The sequence below is a fragment of the Pieris napi genome, chromosome 13 (assembly GCF_905475465.1).
Source record: "Pieris napi chromosome 13, ilPieNapi1.2, whole genome shotgun sequence".
Taxonomy (NCBI): Eukaryota; Metazoa; Arthropoda; class Insecta; order Lepidoptera; family Pieridae; genus Pieris; species Pieris napi.
In genome coordinates, this window is record NC_062246.1 from 5248283 (window position 1) to 5265359 (window position 17077).

At 34.3% G+C, this 17077-nt stretch overlaps 1 protein-coding gene across 1 annotated transcript in view; it reads right to left on the bottom strand.

The window, feature by feature from the left end:
• Positions 1–2164: 2164 nt before the first annotated feature.
• LOC125055163 (headcase protein) overlaps positions 2165–17077 on the bottom strand; it is a 44296-nt gene continuing 29383 nt past the window's right edge. The window contains exons 3-5 of the mRNA XM_047657437.1: positions 4192–4380; positions 2597–2785; positions 2165–2416 (exon numbers count right to left, since the gene is read on the bottom strand). Coding sequence (XP_047513393.1) covers positions 2246–2416; positions 2597–2785; positions 4192–4380 — 549 coding nt within the window. The 3' untranslated portion in view covers positions 2165–2245. The remainder of the gene's footprint in view (positions 2417–2596; positions 2786–4191; positions 4381–17077) is intronic.

Consider the following 17077-nt stretch of genomic DNA (forward strand, 5'->3'; position numbering starts at 1 on the left):
TAGGGATTTTTTGATATTGTTGTATTATGTACTATCGATTATGGCTAATCTAGAAATACGCAATAATATATCTCAATAAACACTTTTTAAGCATCTGCATGTTTACGGCATTATTTACATATGTTCCGTACTATTTTAAGATATATTTTTTAATTTTAAAGCGGGTAGAAACAAAAAAACTTTGAAGATACAAACACACTCAACGGAATGGCTATTATGATTCATTAATATTAACGAAGAAGAACTTCTTCTCTACGATGGTTAATCAAAATAAATATTCCTTATATCAATGAATTAAAAAGCTATTCCGTAGTCCAATCAAACCGTGCCAGATGACAAGGATGATGAATGAAAGTGCAGTGATGCGGATGATAGTGGTGATGAATGTCGATGATGAAAACTCGAACAAGTATAGGTCGATGAATATTCAGTACATGCAATTCATGACTTTGCGTGAGGTGTTCAACGCCACATATCCTTAGTACTGAAAATTATTCATCGAATTACACAGTAACATCTTAGTTAAACATAGTTCAATTTTACTTTACTAAAAAGGACAATGCACATGCGATTATTAAAATTATATTTGAGTATAAAAATGCGAAAATATGAAATCCAGTCGTCACTAAATTTATTTCTCAAAAATACATCTATTGCCTTTGAGTTTTTAGTACCACATGTGCATAGACCAGAAGATTCTAAATGGCAGTTCACTTTAGAAGAATGCAAAAATTACCTATAAAAATGTTAAGTCTTTATAGAATTATTGCCTACAGAGCGAACGGAGTCCACCGACATTTCTTTATTAACAGTTTATACGTCTACCTATCCGCACCACTTTAATTCAATAAACAAGAACACGCTTCTACAACTATAAAATTTATCACTTTTAATCACTTTGCGAGTAAGTATCAAATGTATCAAAAACTTATCTAATTTTTTAATTTTAAATGAGTAAATGTGCATCACTTAAACGCTTATACGTTGCAGCGCTACCCTTAAATAAATAGACATTCATGATAATTATTAGAAAATCCTTAACCTAAACTTAACGTATTTAAAGATAACAAAAAGACTTGTAAACTTCAGTGAGCAGCGGTCCTATCCAATAAATTGATGCGAACATCGAAACTCGTTTTTATTTGATATGGCACGATTCCAAATAAATACTTTATATTTTTATCATCCGCTAATTACTGAAGTTTCAAACAAAAACAACTCGAATACAGTAAACCTTATAAATACTCGTACACAGACAAGCTAATCATATTATTGGTGACACAGCAATCACTTACGATTAAAACCCCTACCGATAATTAAGTGACAGGTGAATGAATGTTATTAAAAATAACCTAAGACGGCGTTTACGAGACCTCCCTCGGGTGAAATTGCCGTTGTGGTGGGAGAAAAAAAACTGCAATAAACCTACGAAAATATGGTATAACACTTAAGTTAAAGTTAAAAATTTTGCTAAAATAAAACATAACTAATAAACTAAATTGAACTAAATAACACACCACACAGACTGCCCTATTAGATAGGGCTACCGTATCAGTATCACTGAAATCGAAGAATTAATAATTTAAAAAAATCTGCCCTTCAGAAGGAAAATATTTGAGGATAAACCGAAAACAAAAATGCAATTTCTGGTGTCACTCTACTGCTAAATACTTTCGACAAAACTCAACATCTATCTATTTTAATCAACAAAGTTCAGAATAAAATTAAAATAAAATCAATAGTATGATCTAAACCGATACATAAAATTACTTTCAATAATACCAACTTAATTTAACAAAAATTATTCCTAGCCTCGTATGAGGGTAATGTTCATAATTCGTCACACGTCACACGTTTAAGCGATTTGGTTGAGATAGTTAATGAAGTCATTGGAGAACAGCTGCATGTTCGAAGCTTCGTTGGTCGGTAGACGCCGCGGTACACAGCTGAGTGCCGGCCGTTCTATGGGCTTCGGTCTCAGAGTAGCGAGGTATCGTTCAGCGAGGGATTCACCAAGACTCATCGCCAGCGTCTCCGGGCTGAGGCCGAGAAAGGAAAGTGATTCTGTAATGCTGGAGATGGTCGGAGGTGGGAACTTGGTCTCTTCTGTGTCGGTAGTTCGGGACGCCATGCTAGTGTTAATGACGGGGCGCAGGGCCGGGGGCGAAGCGCGTCGCGGGGGCGACGGCGCGAGGCCCCAAGTGTCCGGGGGGGTGCCGGGGCTGGGCCCCGGCACCGCCGTTTGTTATGGCCACTGCTGGAATAGCGGGAAAACCCGTTTTGTGAAGCAGTAGGTCAGCGGCTTGACGAAGTGCGTGTCTAGCACGCGGCAGTGCGGGCACGTCACCGGGTGAGAGTAGTCGGAGTAGTTCAGGCGCTGGTTCGGGTGCAGAAGTGGCTTGTAGCAGTTGTTGCACTGTTGAACAATACAATATTAATATATTGTGTAAAAAAACAAAATATCTTCACATAAAATAGCATATATTTTAAACAACTTCGTTTTAAGCTATAGGTAATGTTGTTATTCACCTGCATTCGCAATGGTTATTAAGAATAGACCTATATAATTAAAAAAAAAAAAACAAATGACCAATACCTTCAATCGTTCAGCGCAGCACGGCGTGGCCATGAATATGTCATAGGAGTACATGGTGCCGAGTACCAGTGAGGAGCCGTCCCACTTTTGTCCACAAAAACGGCAGCGAATAGTGCGCTCGGGGTCACATCTCTCCAGACAGCCCATGCAGACGCAGGTCAGGTACTGCGTTCGACCTTCCACTTTCACCTGAGAACGAAAACTGATATTTAATAACTGGTATAAAGTAGCATTCTAAATCTTTTTCCTGATCTTTTACAAAAGCATATTAATATGATTTTGATTATCTGTGCTACTTTAGTATTCCCATAACTTTGTAATAAATTGTATGTAAATTTTACAAAAGATCATATGTATTTTGGTTATTTAGCTGTATAGAGCCATTTATAGAGTTAAAAAATCCTCATAAGAAGATATTTTACTCCACAAAAGTTCCATAAATAAACAAATCGGGCATTAATTATTGTAATTTTTAATCTACCAATACATTTTTTTTTTAAAGACAATTCACACCAATTGACCTAGTCCCATGCTAAGCTGGTGAAGCTTGTGTTATGGGTACTAGGCAACGGATATACATACATATTATAGATAGATAGACATATAAATACATATTTAAACACCCAAGACCTAAGCACAACACCAAATGCTCATCACATCGAGTTTCGTCTCAGCCGGGGATCGAACCCGGGACCCATGGATTCGTAGTCAGGGGTACTAACCACTAGACCAATGAGTCATCAAACATTGAAGTATTGCTGTTACAAATTCAGTGATTTTTCCTCTAATCTCCCATATTTAAAGGGATAATCCGTTACCTGTGAGAGGGTAAGTCCGAGAACGTATACTAATGCCTATGTCAAACAAACGTATAAGTATCCAAGAGCACACGTTCTTGTAATTCGCTGAATAAACAACGCCGAGTCGAGAAGTTTGTATGAATTGCGACTGGGGACGCTATTTTGTAGACTTGAACAAACTTTGCCACATCTTATTTAACTTTGTGAATTTACTTTTCTCCAATCTACGACAATTTTATACGCGTTCTTCCGCCCCTTAATTAAAATGGTTTATTGATGTACGTGTGTGATAAACAAGTTTATAGAATCCAGATGGTTTTATTAGATCTTAATTTGATTTAAAATTATTCAATTATTTTTGTTAAGATTGTGTTTATAAGATAATATTTGTATGTTGTGTATGGTGTTTGTGTAGCTTACATAGTGATAGATGAAGTTATATCTTCAGTTTTATATATAAAGAGGAAAGGATACTGAACTATTTCCTACTATAGTATTGTCTTTTATTAACATAACAAAACACTTTTTACCGGTGATACTTTTTGACATTCAACACCTTTTGTCTTCAGTCACCGTGACCAAGCACGCTGTAAAGCACGCGAAACGTCGGAAAAAAATTAATTATGTAAAATAATTATAAGTTTATAATACATAACTTCAATCCGGTAAAAAAGTGTTTTCTTTACATTTCCTACTATATTTGTGTATATATTTGCACTAAATAATTTAGTCGTTAATATAATAATTGATGGATATTGATGTTTTATTTCTTTTTCTTTATGTATAAATGCTTACCTCTACAGCGCTGCTGGTATGCTGTCGTGGACTAAGGAAGAAAGTTCCATCGACCAAGGGGTACCGGTCAAACACGTGCAAAGTCTCTTTGCAGAGGGCACAAGACACCTTAGGTTTGTGCTGCCCAGCTAGCGTGGACAAGATGAAAAGCCTTGTGTCATCGTTGCCATGGTTACCTTCGTCTTCAATCTGTAACAAGTCATACATTTCATTAATATTCCATTTATGTGTACAATTTCAATATTAAGCAGTAAATTTATATTTTCTACAAGATGACCCCGTGAACTTATATTTGTGTCAAAACTTTTAAAACAGACCAAAAAGATCAGACCTCATACAGCAGACTACATATTATTATTTCTGAAATAATCTAAAAATAAATTACAACCATTGACAATTTCTAAAAAGACCTCCAATTTCCCAACTAAGAACAGTTTTTATTGGAAAATTCAATTGTCGTTGTTAATATTTTTCTTTAATTGTTATTTACGTCCCACCGTTTAAACCCCTGATCTGTCACAAATATTTTAAGTACATAATTAGCCAAATCGGTCCAGCCGTTCTCGAGTTTTAGGGGGACTAAGGGCCGATTTACATTATCTTAGTGTTTAGGAGAGTATTTTAGTACAAGTTGAAAGGCAAGTTCTTTAGCGTAGCGTTTACTAAAGCAAGTAGCGTTTACATGTTTCAACGAAAGTACTATCCTAAAGCACTCTCCTAAACACTAAGATAATGTAAATCGGCCTTAACGAACAGCAATTCATTTATATATATATATAAAGATAATTGTATTTACAATGCATTATTTATTTATTTGTTGATGACCGTAAGCCGAAACCCCAGAAGGGGTGCACTTGGCATGCAATCATTATTTTCTAGTAAATTACTAAATTACATGAAATGTTATATTACAGTTCTAAGCAGATAAAAATAAATGCCTTTATATAATTATAGATAACTGACTTGTTATCCATTTTGCAATATGTATTATTAAATAAATTGCTGTTTGTTCCGTGATTTGCTTTAAACGAGAAACCAAAGATAATTTAAATCTATATGTTTAAGGAAATAGGAAGAAATGTGCGGTTACCAACCATAAAATGGTATCGCAATAGAAAACAATGTAATAGCGGAGTCATGCTCTTCGCGCTTAGCTCGCTCGCTGTTTCAATATTTCATATCCCCACATTAACATATTACGATTAATGCATACACCCACGACACTTACCACACAACTCTCCCTTCGTAATAACCCAAGTAAATGACTGCATAAAGTTGAATAATGAAAGGCTGAAAGGCAATTACGCTGAATTCGGAGTCGAACTCAAACAAAGGCTCACGAGCGCCACAGAGATCGATTGTGAAGTTCAATTTGTTCACGTACGAACAATTTGTGAGCGCGAATAATAATGAAACTTTAACAAGTTACTGCACTCGAAACTCAATTAAACATATTACTGTGCACCCCTGAAAGATTTTCATTTACGCAATATTGGTTACATCGCGTGTCTATTGTTGGTCGACGATGATTTTCGCCGTTACACGAGTTGATCGGTAACATGTTGTCTAGACATGTAATGCAGGATGCATAATATACAAGTTGCACATTCCACTGTGCTCGATGTTAACATTCCTATAACCCTATTAATAGATACCTCGTGACACCAGGAACACATAAAACGACCCAGCAAGTGCAATGACCTACGCAAACTCAATATGATTTGCCGTATGGAACAGTGCAGTTTGCCAAGAGACGAAGCGGGGGCAACCATCCGGCCACGGCGCTGATAACTTCCCAAGTTTAATGTGAGCCTGCTATTTCGATTGACATTCATGTCAATGATACACTATCATGGATATGTAAACAGAAAGAGGTTCGCGTCTGTCGACAATACAAGTGATGACAAATAACGATTTCATGGAACCGTCTGTATAGGACATGATTGATTCGTCTAGAACGGCACAACTATGATTGATGCTAAAACAAATTGTATACGTAACACATTGTAAGTGTTATAATACATTTATAAAGTGCGAACAAAGTTGTCTCAAGACTAATGAGTGACAATTTAATTGTTAAGATGAAGAAAGTTAAGGTTAAAGGGCGCGGGCAACGACCTGAGAGCTCTTCCAACTTACACACATTAATGTGTACACAACAGAATTGCAAGATTGATGAGCACTTTAAAGAGGACTTTATTTACTTAATCCGATCACGATTTATCTTGCAATCGTCGCATTTACCACGCTACAGAACATTGCCAGTAAAACTGAAACATAAAATCGTCTTGATGACTTCTCGTATTTATGTTCTTATGTCTGATGTAACTGCTACAGTAGAAATGGAGGAGGGGATTACTTAGTTCCGTCCACAGTCAGTTAACAGGAGCAGACTGCCATTTACCGAGAGTAGACGATAGTTACTTCCTCTAATTACGCCTACTTAAATTTACATAGAGGAGAAACTTGGCAGCCTGTGAAATGGTTACGATGTGGCAATATGTATGCTTGGGGATATAGTTTTTGAAGATTTAAATTTGTAAGACTCGGATTTAATTTGTAATTCAATCAAATAGACGCGTGAAGAACTTCTATGAGAAGTAACGTAAATAGTGTTACGCGAAACGAACCCGGTTTAAAGTTGCCGAATCGAAGTTCTATTAGAAAAGATAAATAATTTTCAGCAAAGTTTAAACTCTCGTCTTTAGCAAACCTATACAAATATATATGTAAATGTTTAATATTATGTGCACAAGGCTTTTGTTTCCTCAAAATAAACAGCTGGGAGTTACTCACCAGTCACCACACAAACAGCCTTCGTTTTCCATTGTCTTTGCTATCTTTACTGAGACTGTTTTAAATGAGCTTTTAATATAAAACGTCGCCGACGTTAATGTTGAACAACTTTAATAAATCCAGATTGTTGGCTTATTTTTAATTAGGCAAATGAAAAGTTTCCTATTATATTCCGTAGTCGTCGGCACGGGTAAGTACCGCACAAATAAAAATTAAATACAAAGAACCCTCGTAGGAAAAGGCCATGTAAAATGAGAAACCTAGCCACAAATCCAATTAGCCACAATAAGATATCGAATGCGATATTGGCGAAATACTAGAGTTCAGACGCTTGTAGATGGAGGAGTTTCATTATTATAAATGCTATTTGTTCAACAGATGAGAATTGAAAAAGGCAAGGCAACCGTCTAAGAAGTCGCAAATAAATAAAACGGTAAGCAAGCTGCAGACGTTGCTATATTCGGGGACACGCGAGAAGTAATTTTTCACCAGCTATTTCAAACAATAAGTCTGCGAGTGGTTGATATTTGCGGTGCTCGATACATTTATATCCTGACGTAACGTTCCGTTTCATGTTTGCTGTTGTCGGAGCTCAATGTTCTCTTTGGCAATGCATTTAGTGTTAGTAAAATTAAATTTTCTGCCATATCTGAACGCTAAAAATTAAGTTGTTATTGTTCAAAAAAAATCAAAATCAAAATACGTTTATTCAATTTAGATGCTTCTTAGAGCATGCTTATGAATGTCAACAACGTTTACATAATTCACGAAAGAGCAGAACTACGCCATCCGTTCGCAAAACTACCAGGAGGCCTTGTCTGAGAAGAACGGAAACTCAGCAGCAGCATTTTTGTTTCGATTCCTAATCGCCCGTCCTAAGTAACCCCTTACTGTTACATCTTATTATTCAAATAGAATATTGTGCAGTCTGGAGAAATGACGATTTCTACAATCATCGCCATCACTCTTGCGTGTAACTTGTCCGCACCTCATCAGTATTCGACTGTCAAAGGATTGTGGTTTATGTAAATCTGAAGCATTTATTACTCTGACAGTGTGGCTTCATAAATGTCGATGTGTGAACTTAAGGTTTTGAATTTAACCATTCAGTTATAATAACATAATTAGCGGTTACAGTGTATCACTAATCTTATTTGACGGAAAGATACGCACAGAGTAGTGTGATACAAAAACGGGGTTTGATTTTTTAAAGGTACATAGTATGTGAATCTTTAACGCGAACTAATATTATTAAAACTATCTATCTGTTTTAATCTAAGCTTCTGCTTATTTTTTTTAATAGACAGTAAAAAGAAATGTTAAAAAGCTTGTTTTACCCCAGTTTCGATGTTGTAAACATAATTTAAAGACAACATTCTTCATTTACATATTTATCCTAATAAAACATAGCAAATATAATTCCCCTTCATAATCCAAATACTTTCTCTAAATTAGTATCACGTCTCAAGCATTCTACACGTCGCAAAATTCCGCGATATTGTTAGAATTTATAAAGCGTTTTAATTTAACTAGACCTTTTCAGTCACATAATCCCCACCTACATGTGGAAATTGTATGAAAATTCCCTGCATAATACCTGCTTAAGCAGACGGAATCTTGTCGTTTTATTGCTTGAGAAATAGTGAAATGTATTCCCCTAGAGGAAAATGAAGTGTAGAACGAACTATCCCATCTCTTTACGACGAAAATGTACTAGAATTTACATTCAAATGGGTGTAAAAATTCTTTAACGCAGTGCGACTCGCGAGGGTGGGGTATTTTGATGCGATTTTGATGAGGTTCGCCGTTTCAGGGACGACATTTTTATTAAAACTGTCTGACAATAGCTTGTACTGCCGATGAGAAACGTTGTTTCAATTGTTCGAACATCGCGATTGAGTAGATGTGAAGGACAAAAAGAATTTGTAGTTGAGAAAGATGTTAGTTTAGCCGCAGTCGAGACGGGTGCTTAGAACATGGAAAACTACTTATACTAACTTGGTTTTATCGTTAGTTGTATTGTTATGTCAGTTACGACCCATTCATTCAATGTCATTAGTGCCACTAGATAATGGCAACTTGTTTCACGAATGTTTATAAATTTTGTTATATTTCTCACGTTTTTTAATGTTTGTTTTTATAGTTAAAGCTCTCTAGATATTTGAATGTCTGCCCGTAACCAATAGAGTGGTCAAATACAATTCTGAGTTCTTTTAGTAAGTTTTTTGTTTTGATATTAAGTGTATATATTCGAAGTATACTTCGAGAACTTTCGCAAAAATCATTTTCTCTTGGTGGTTTGGTAAGAGAACCGGTTCGTCGATGTTTAAACAAATATTTGCACCAGCGACCTCAAAGGCTGACCCGTGCGACTTTTAATAGTTCTTTCGACATGCTCTGTATCCTTTACTAGTAGGTACTTAGACCAAAAAGTTTTTTGACGTTATCAATAAAATAGTATCTTTTAGTATGAAAAACATACTTTGTATATCAACCTGCGACCGCAATTCTCGTTCAACCCGTCTGACCTGGGTTCGAGTCCCGGTGGATAATTTTATAGCAGGTTCCTGCTTTCTTTCAATGAAGCCCACACGCAAGAATTTACATCTGCCATTCTATATGATTACGGGACTTTGCGTACGTAACGATAAATATGATCAAATGATAAATACATGATTCTTGATATGTTATTTATTGCTTCTAAGTAATTCCTTTGTACCAAAGTATAAAACATAAATAAAGTGATTGATGTAGGTCAAGGAACACTAACTCATGAGTAATGGGTAAATAACGATGTTTAACTTACTTTAAACTCGTTGTAACAAGTTGTTTGCAAAATCGACGTATTTGCTAATAAGTAGTATATATTAAGAATATTTTATATAAATCGATTGACGATCATAAAGGTGTCCATAAAATTGGAGAATCGCCCGTAGAATAAATAAGAAATATTGGGTTTAAAAAATGTGTTCAGGGTACAACTGAACTTCAATTAGAAATTAAGATTCAAAATATTACAAAAATTACATTTAAAATATTACCATTGAGCCAATGAGTCCGCGGCGGGAGAGGTTACGAAACTGCTTTAGTATTTTTCTTAGTCTCATCTCTCGATGGGAAATGATGAGCAGAAAATAATAGAGTGTCAGACAGATAGGTAATATATATAGCTATATCCATAAGAATTATGTTTTTATATAGTCAAGCATCACATATTAAAACCTAGAATTGATAACACTTTTCGTTTTTTTATATCATACAAACTGCTAGCTTTTACAGTGGGAAGAATGTAGTAGGTATGTATATTTTGCATCAACTATGTTAAATTAAATATCTAAATGTTTTATTATTTTATAACTGGATGTCCTGGCTTTAGTTAAGTTAAATAAAAAAAACACACGAGACATCGGAACGGTTTTTATTAAAAAAAAATGTCATTGCGTCTTCTAAGTAAGATATTTCTATTTTTACAATTCTTAGAACCTAACGAAAATCAGCTTTCGCCTTATGGGTCTCTTCGTCTAAGTATTTAATCTAATCCCATACAGCTGGGTAAACAATGGATCGCTGTAGTGAATTAATTGCTTCGATATCACAAACTTGATCTGGCTGGAACGCCAATATGTCTAGAAGTGGCTTCGTAATGAAATGTTTCTTGTATTAATAGTGCTTCCCCATGTGGTTATAAAGTTGTTGTTGTTAGACTGTTCAGAGCTTAGTGAGCGAGACGTTTCTATAGAATATACGTAGAATTCAAAGTAAACAGTTTTATGTAGTAAGTTTATGTGCACAATGCGTGTTTTCCGTTTTTACAAACGACTCCTAGTACTTGTCTTTTGAATATAGAACTCGAACATTGAACTATTTATTTACTAATTATTTTATCTAATACTAAAACTAATATCTGAAGTTAATGTTACGTTAAATACTACTTTACGGCCTAGAAAATTTGTCAAGTGTTAATTGGAACATCCAATTATTTTGTTTACACTTTCTTACATTATGTCAGTTGCAATAATGCGCCAAACGCGATCTTTTTATCATCAACCAACAATTTGGATATAAAATTTCAATGCAAAATAGGTAGTATTTTGTATATGTGGTTTCTTATATTCTCATAATGAAGTTTATTTAAAAATACCTTCTAGCGGATTAAGTGAATTTTCGAATTTACATTTACACCTTTTGTTGTTTTAGGTTAAAAATTAATAATAACATTCATTGCGGTGCTAAAATTAACACGTCAATTACAAAACCTTTCCACATATTTTCTCATAACCCGCGTTTCAACAGATTGTTATGAGCGGGACTCTTTTATAATAAAAATGCACCCGACCACAGCGTGCAAAAATATTATAATAACATTATTGGAAACTGCTGTTTTTTTCGAGATAGAAAAATGTTTTGAATCAGAAATTATTTGAGGAAAATCTATAGTGTATTTATACGCTATTAGCGGCAAATTTTGTATTATTATAGTACTATGAATACTGTAAACAATACATAATAAATAAGTTTTAAAATAAGTGTTGTTTGATGATTTGCTATTTAAGAGTTCTTCACGCCGGCTTTTTCTCTCGGCCACACCCTCTGACTTCTTTGCCGATGAGTAGGGATGCCTACAGATTCAAATTTAATGACGTGGAATAAGTGATACATGTATCTTATGTTCCATAATAAAGATATTTTATTTTTATTTTATTTTACAATACATAAGGCACATAGGTCTTATAAAAGTTTTATTGTAAACCATTCTTTCTGATGGACAAGGAACAGCTTACGATTTATAACATGAATTATAGTCGAGAATAAAATATTACCTCACAGTTTATTAACGATTTTACGACAATTAGCCATAATCTAATTTTATTTTATTTACAAAAGCGTGCCAACAAATAAAAATAAAATACAAGATTTAATGTGACAAGCACTTATAGATAAACATATCAAACCCGAAGAGAAAATAAAATATAAAAACAAAAGGAAATTGATCTCAAAGTGGGATGTCATTGATGGGAGTAACTATGGATATCCTAGACCTAGCTCGTTTATCAGAAAGCTCAATCTGGATATCGGTGACTTTTGGCCAAAAAGACCAAGCCAGAAAAACGCGCTTCAGAAAGGAGGGATATGGGAATATTGGAAGAACTATATCGAAATAGGTTTTGTCATTATAATTATTGGACTTTTTTGCTGTCTTACTGACGCACGCAATTTCAATATAGTTCGTTCGTAGCACTCATGTCGCTATCCCATATACAAAAACTTATTAATTAAAATCGTGATCTCGCAGTAGTTACAGAAAACCGTCAGAATAAAGTGCAATGCAATAATTGTCACATCTACCGACAAAATCTAATCATTTGTCAATCATTGGAAATCGATATTGCTATCACAAAGGAGTCCTGTTATACACTGTAGCAGTACCTGAACCAGCAGGTACAAGCTAGTTAAGCTTAAGCTTATTCAAGCTTTACAAGGAAGTACTCAATACGAGCTATATGCAACCTTGCAACCTAATGTATGCAAAGCTTTATTGCGGTAATCGATCTATTAATAAAATTGTTCAATGTCCCCTTCAAAGCCGTATGATTTAATGTTTTAATTTACATATTTAAATATCAATAACAATGAGTGACCTTACCTATACTTTAAATAGTTTTAATTTAACTTCAAACACTTCAAAGTGTGTAAAAGTTTTCTTTTTTATCACGACGTTAAATCAACATGTCGAGATAGGAACAATGCATCATATATGTTTTGCAACAAAATTGCGTACACGCATACTAACAAAAATAGCTGATAACTTTATCAGACACAATAAGGCATTGACATAACGATAACCCTACATAAATGTAGTTATCAGTTGTGCAAAATGCTTATAAACAATTATATAACATATATAATTTGGCTCGCCTCTGCCTTGCGATTCTGTAACTCACTTTTCGAACTCACACAGCTAGTAACAGTAAAACACTACACGCTCCTACTACAAACTACAAGCTCCCTCCTTATCAGAATGCTAAATCATAAATTGACTGCCTCACGACTGATTTGAGCGTTACCGCCGCTGTGAAAACCGCTGTATGAGTTCGAATAGTGAGTTACAGAATTGCAAGGCAGGTCGTTGTTTACATATGCAAACAAAGTGGGGCATTAAACAGCTCGTCCCGTTCCGTAGTAGTATCGGTTTATAAAAATATAAAACGCTAGTATTGGTAAAATATAATTAATTTTTTTTACTTAGCACTTCAGAGCTGGTTTACTCGATATTCCGTACCTTATACAGCAGTGTAGTGAGGAGTTTCAGCCTTATTAAAATTAATTCACACATTAAATGTATATACTCTAGGATTACAGACAACAGGTCTAATGTACGTAAAGTGTCCCCCAACCAATTCTAAGAAGAAAAAGCCTTTGAACTCGATAAATATTATTTATTAACCCCAATCGCGATTCTTCGAAGCAGATAATCACCTTAATCAATACTTGTCGTTGGTTGATACGTGTAACTCTTTATATGTAGTGTTTATTATTGATAAGCCCAGGTGGCAATGCATTTACGGACCGAACTTTCAAAGGACGACTAAGAAAATCAACTTGCTTCAATCTGCTATTCTGGCTGTACGCAATGGTGCCACCACGAGTGCCTCCATCACTACTCCTTATTCTGGCTGCAGTGGGGTTTCGCGACTGTGGCAGCCGACGGGCGAACCAGTCTCTCCTACCCTTACCGGTTAAACAAACGGTTGTTAATCATTAATTTATTATATTTATTTATTTACACTTCGTTTCAAAAACAAATAACATAATAACAATTATAAGGGATGGAACGGGCGGCCTTATCGCTAACAAGCGATCTCTTCCAGACAACCCTAGTAAGGGAAAAACTAAAAAAGGAAATCTGATGAGAGCAAGAAGTGCATAACCAAATCTTATAAAATAAAAAATTATAGAATCACCAACCTTAATCTAAAATAATATAAACAAATTTAATAAAATAAACTATGCCTTTTCATACATTCTAATTTCACAAATGAAAATATATAAACGTCTATATCAGCTATAGTCAAGTATTTTGACGCAAAGCCAAAATAATTATAAAATCAAAACAGATTTGAAAAATCTAGTATATCATAGAGATGTGTGTATTATATTATTAAACTTATATGTAATTTTTTACACCTTACGACTGAAACGTGTGTAAATATAATCTAACTAAAATATTCTTTTGGCATTGCTGGGAGCACTTAAAGCGATATTCCGAGACCTAAAGAGGATTTTCATGGATTCGAGGTTTTATTAAGCAAGGTTGCACCCTCCAATGTAATTAATGTTCAAGTTTTGGTACCGATCAATAACTTTTTTACGCCAGAATATAATCTTCGTGGATTTGGCATATATGTGACAATCAAACATAGACTTGTAGATACGTCAAATCTGTTTCTTAGCTCTTTTGATAGAGCTCGTAAACGGAAAAACATAATACGTTATTTATAAATATATTCTTACACAGGTAATTTGTTCTTGAAAAATCTGTCGTAGTCTCGTTATATATAAAAATAAATATATATCCGTTTAACAGTAATCGTAAATAAAATATAATTATAAAACAAAACTTATCTTGTTGTAGGTTAAATGTCTTGCATTTACTTTTTTAATTGTGTTGATTAATGTAAAAATTTTAAACTATGTGATAATATTATCAACTGTTTACATACGCTTTCACTGATAAGATACCATTTAAAAATATCGGAAGCTTGATAATTTCTTTTTCAAGGCTTATAACACTGTTATGTAATTGGAATTAATTTCCAAACATAAATTTATTTGCGGCTGGACTGAAACCCAATCATCAGTTGTTTTAATATAATAGGGCTTACGGAACGCCCAAAAAGAGCAGTCATTGCAGCCTATGGACAGTGGACACCCAATTTTAGAGGGTGCGTTGCTGGCCTTTGAGGAAGGAGTACACTCTAACTTTAAATAGTTGGAGGTCGTCTCAGGGAAGACCCCATAGGGAGTCGATTCCACAATTCGCTAGTTCGCAAAAGAAAGTGCCTTGTAAATTTATTTGTCACTGATTTTAAGTGTAAGTGTATAAGAGAATTAACTTAGAATATCTCCGCGTAAACCATCATATTTTGTGCTATCATCCAATTCTTAACACGTTCGCTTGAAGTTCGCGCGATACTGTTGTGATATTACGACAATCTTAAATCAATATAACAAGCGCGTACCCTCTTAGTAGCAGCGCCATGGCAATTTGATTACAAAGTTTTAAACATAGAAATGTCTGCCACACAATTTTGGCACTAAGCCGTCATTAAAGAAAGCGTTCAATAGCAAAGTTCTCGTATCTAAATACATTTTAAATTATCCATACTTGAACTGTAAACACATGACGTCATCCGATAAATATGTATATTTTTGTAACAGCTGAACAAATAGATATTGTACACGGCTCGATAAAATATTTTTCACTTATCAATGCATGTATTCAACAGTATTCAAGGATGTTTGCGACATAATTTTGTTCAATTCCAGAAAAACATTGTTGTGGCCTTTTGGTTCGTCATGGAATATTTTTATGCATACTGCAGCTGAACGCAACGGATAAGGAAACGTACTAAGTCAATAGTTCCTAAGGGATCATTTTCACCCCAAATATTTCTTAATTTAACTCTACTTAGTACTAACCTTCTTAATCTGTGAAATCACTAGTAGCTGGATATTATATGGTACGACTGACGACAGCTTTGTATTAAAATTGAAGTCGCTATTGAATTCGTCTTACAGAAAAATGAGCTTAATTTATTCTTTTTGCAGTCGGTTCTGTCTATTTAGGAAGGAAAATATAATCTTTCGAATAAATAATGATAACAGACATATTATAAATTTTTGCATGTGTTTAATGTCATAGCGGTCAAAAGTTATGTAAAGTAATTTGCTTCCATACATCTTTTAGGCAAGTAATATTTTTGCGATAAACGTTCCCACACATGTTAAGAACGAATATAGACTTGGAATTTTATTCCAACAATTTAATTGCTACTTGATCTATTAATTATTAAACATGCTTAAACCCTAAATACGCGACATGTTTTTTTAAAACTGGCAAACTATTGGCATGTATTAAATATATCTACCTACAGTTGTGTTATCATTAGTTCATTCAGCAAAAACAAAATTGTTTTAAAATGTAATTCCAATTTATAGGACAAAAATATTATTCCTGTACCAATTTTTTTCATTGCAACGCTGCGTAGTACACAGATTGTACCTTTGTCTATTTTGAAAGGTTTATACAATTTATAATAGAATTTTTCAACACATATGCAGAGGACAACAGCCTCGTCAAGGCAACTGTACAGTACATTGCGTAATGTAACGTGCGTATAGTACATATTCTACAATGCCAGACCTAGGGTTGACGAAATATTATTAGGAAATTATATTATATTTATGTACGTGCCACGGTGGTACCGAAAATCAATGAGTATAAAATGCTACAATCGTTAATAATTAATGAACATTCAGAAGCACAAGATCGTCTTACGAAATCGACGAATACATGACACTTGACGGTGATCATATCCCGTATATAAATTCATTTTCGTTTAATACATTTTCTTGATAATACAAGACAACACAAATAAGGATTACGGTTATTAATTTTAGAGCATTTTGAAGTCAGTTCTATTATAGTTCTAAAAGTCATTAAAAGAACGTCCATCGCTTTGGCTAACAATGAAAAGTAGATATAGAACAGATATAGTATACATTTAGATTGGTTTAGGTAAATTCTGTTAGTATTAAAGCAATGATGTTGTTAAATATTCTTTCGGCTAATGTATTTTATATATCTCGGTTTTAGAAATTAGAACCAAAATATATTCATAAATAAATAAATCAGTGGTGCTACAACCTTTTTAGGTCCTCATATCTGAATCTGTTTCATGATCATTTGTCTTATAAGCAAGTAGGTGATAAGCCTCCTGTGCTTGACACACGCTTTCGACTTTTTGGGTCTAAGTCAAGCTGGTTCCCCCGCGATGTTTTCGAAACTACGACCTCAGGGATGAGAGTC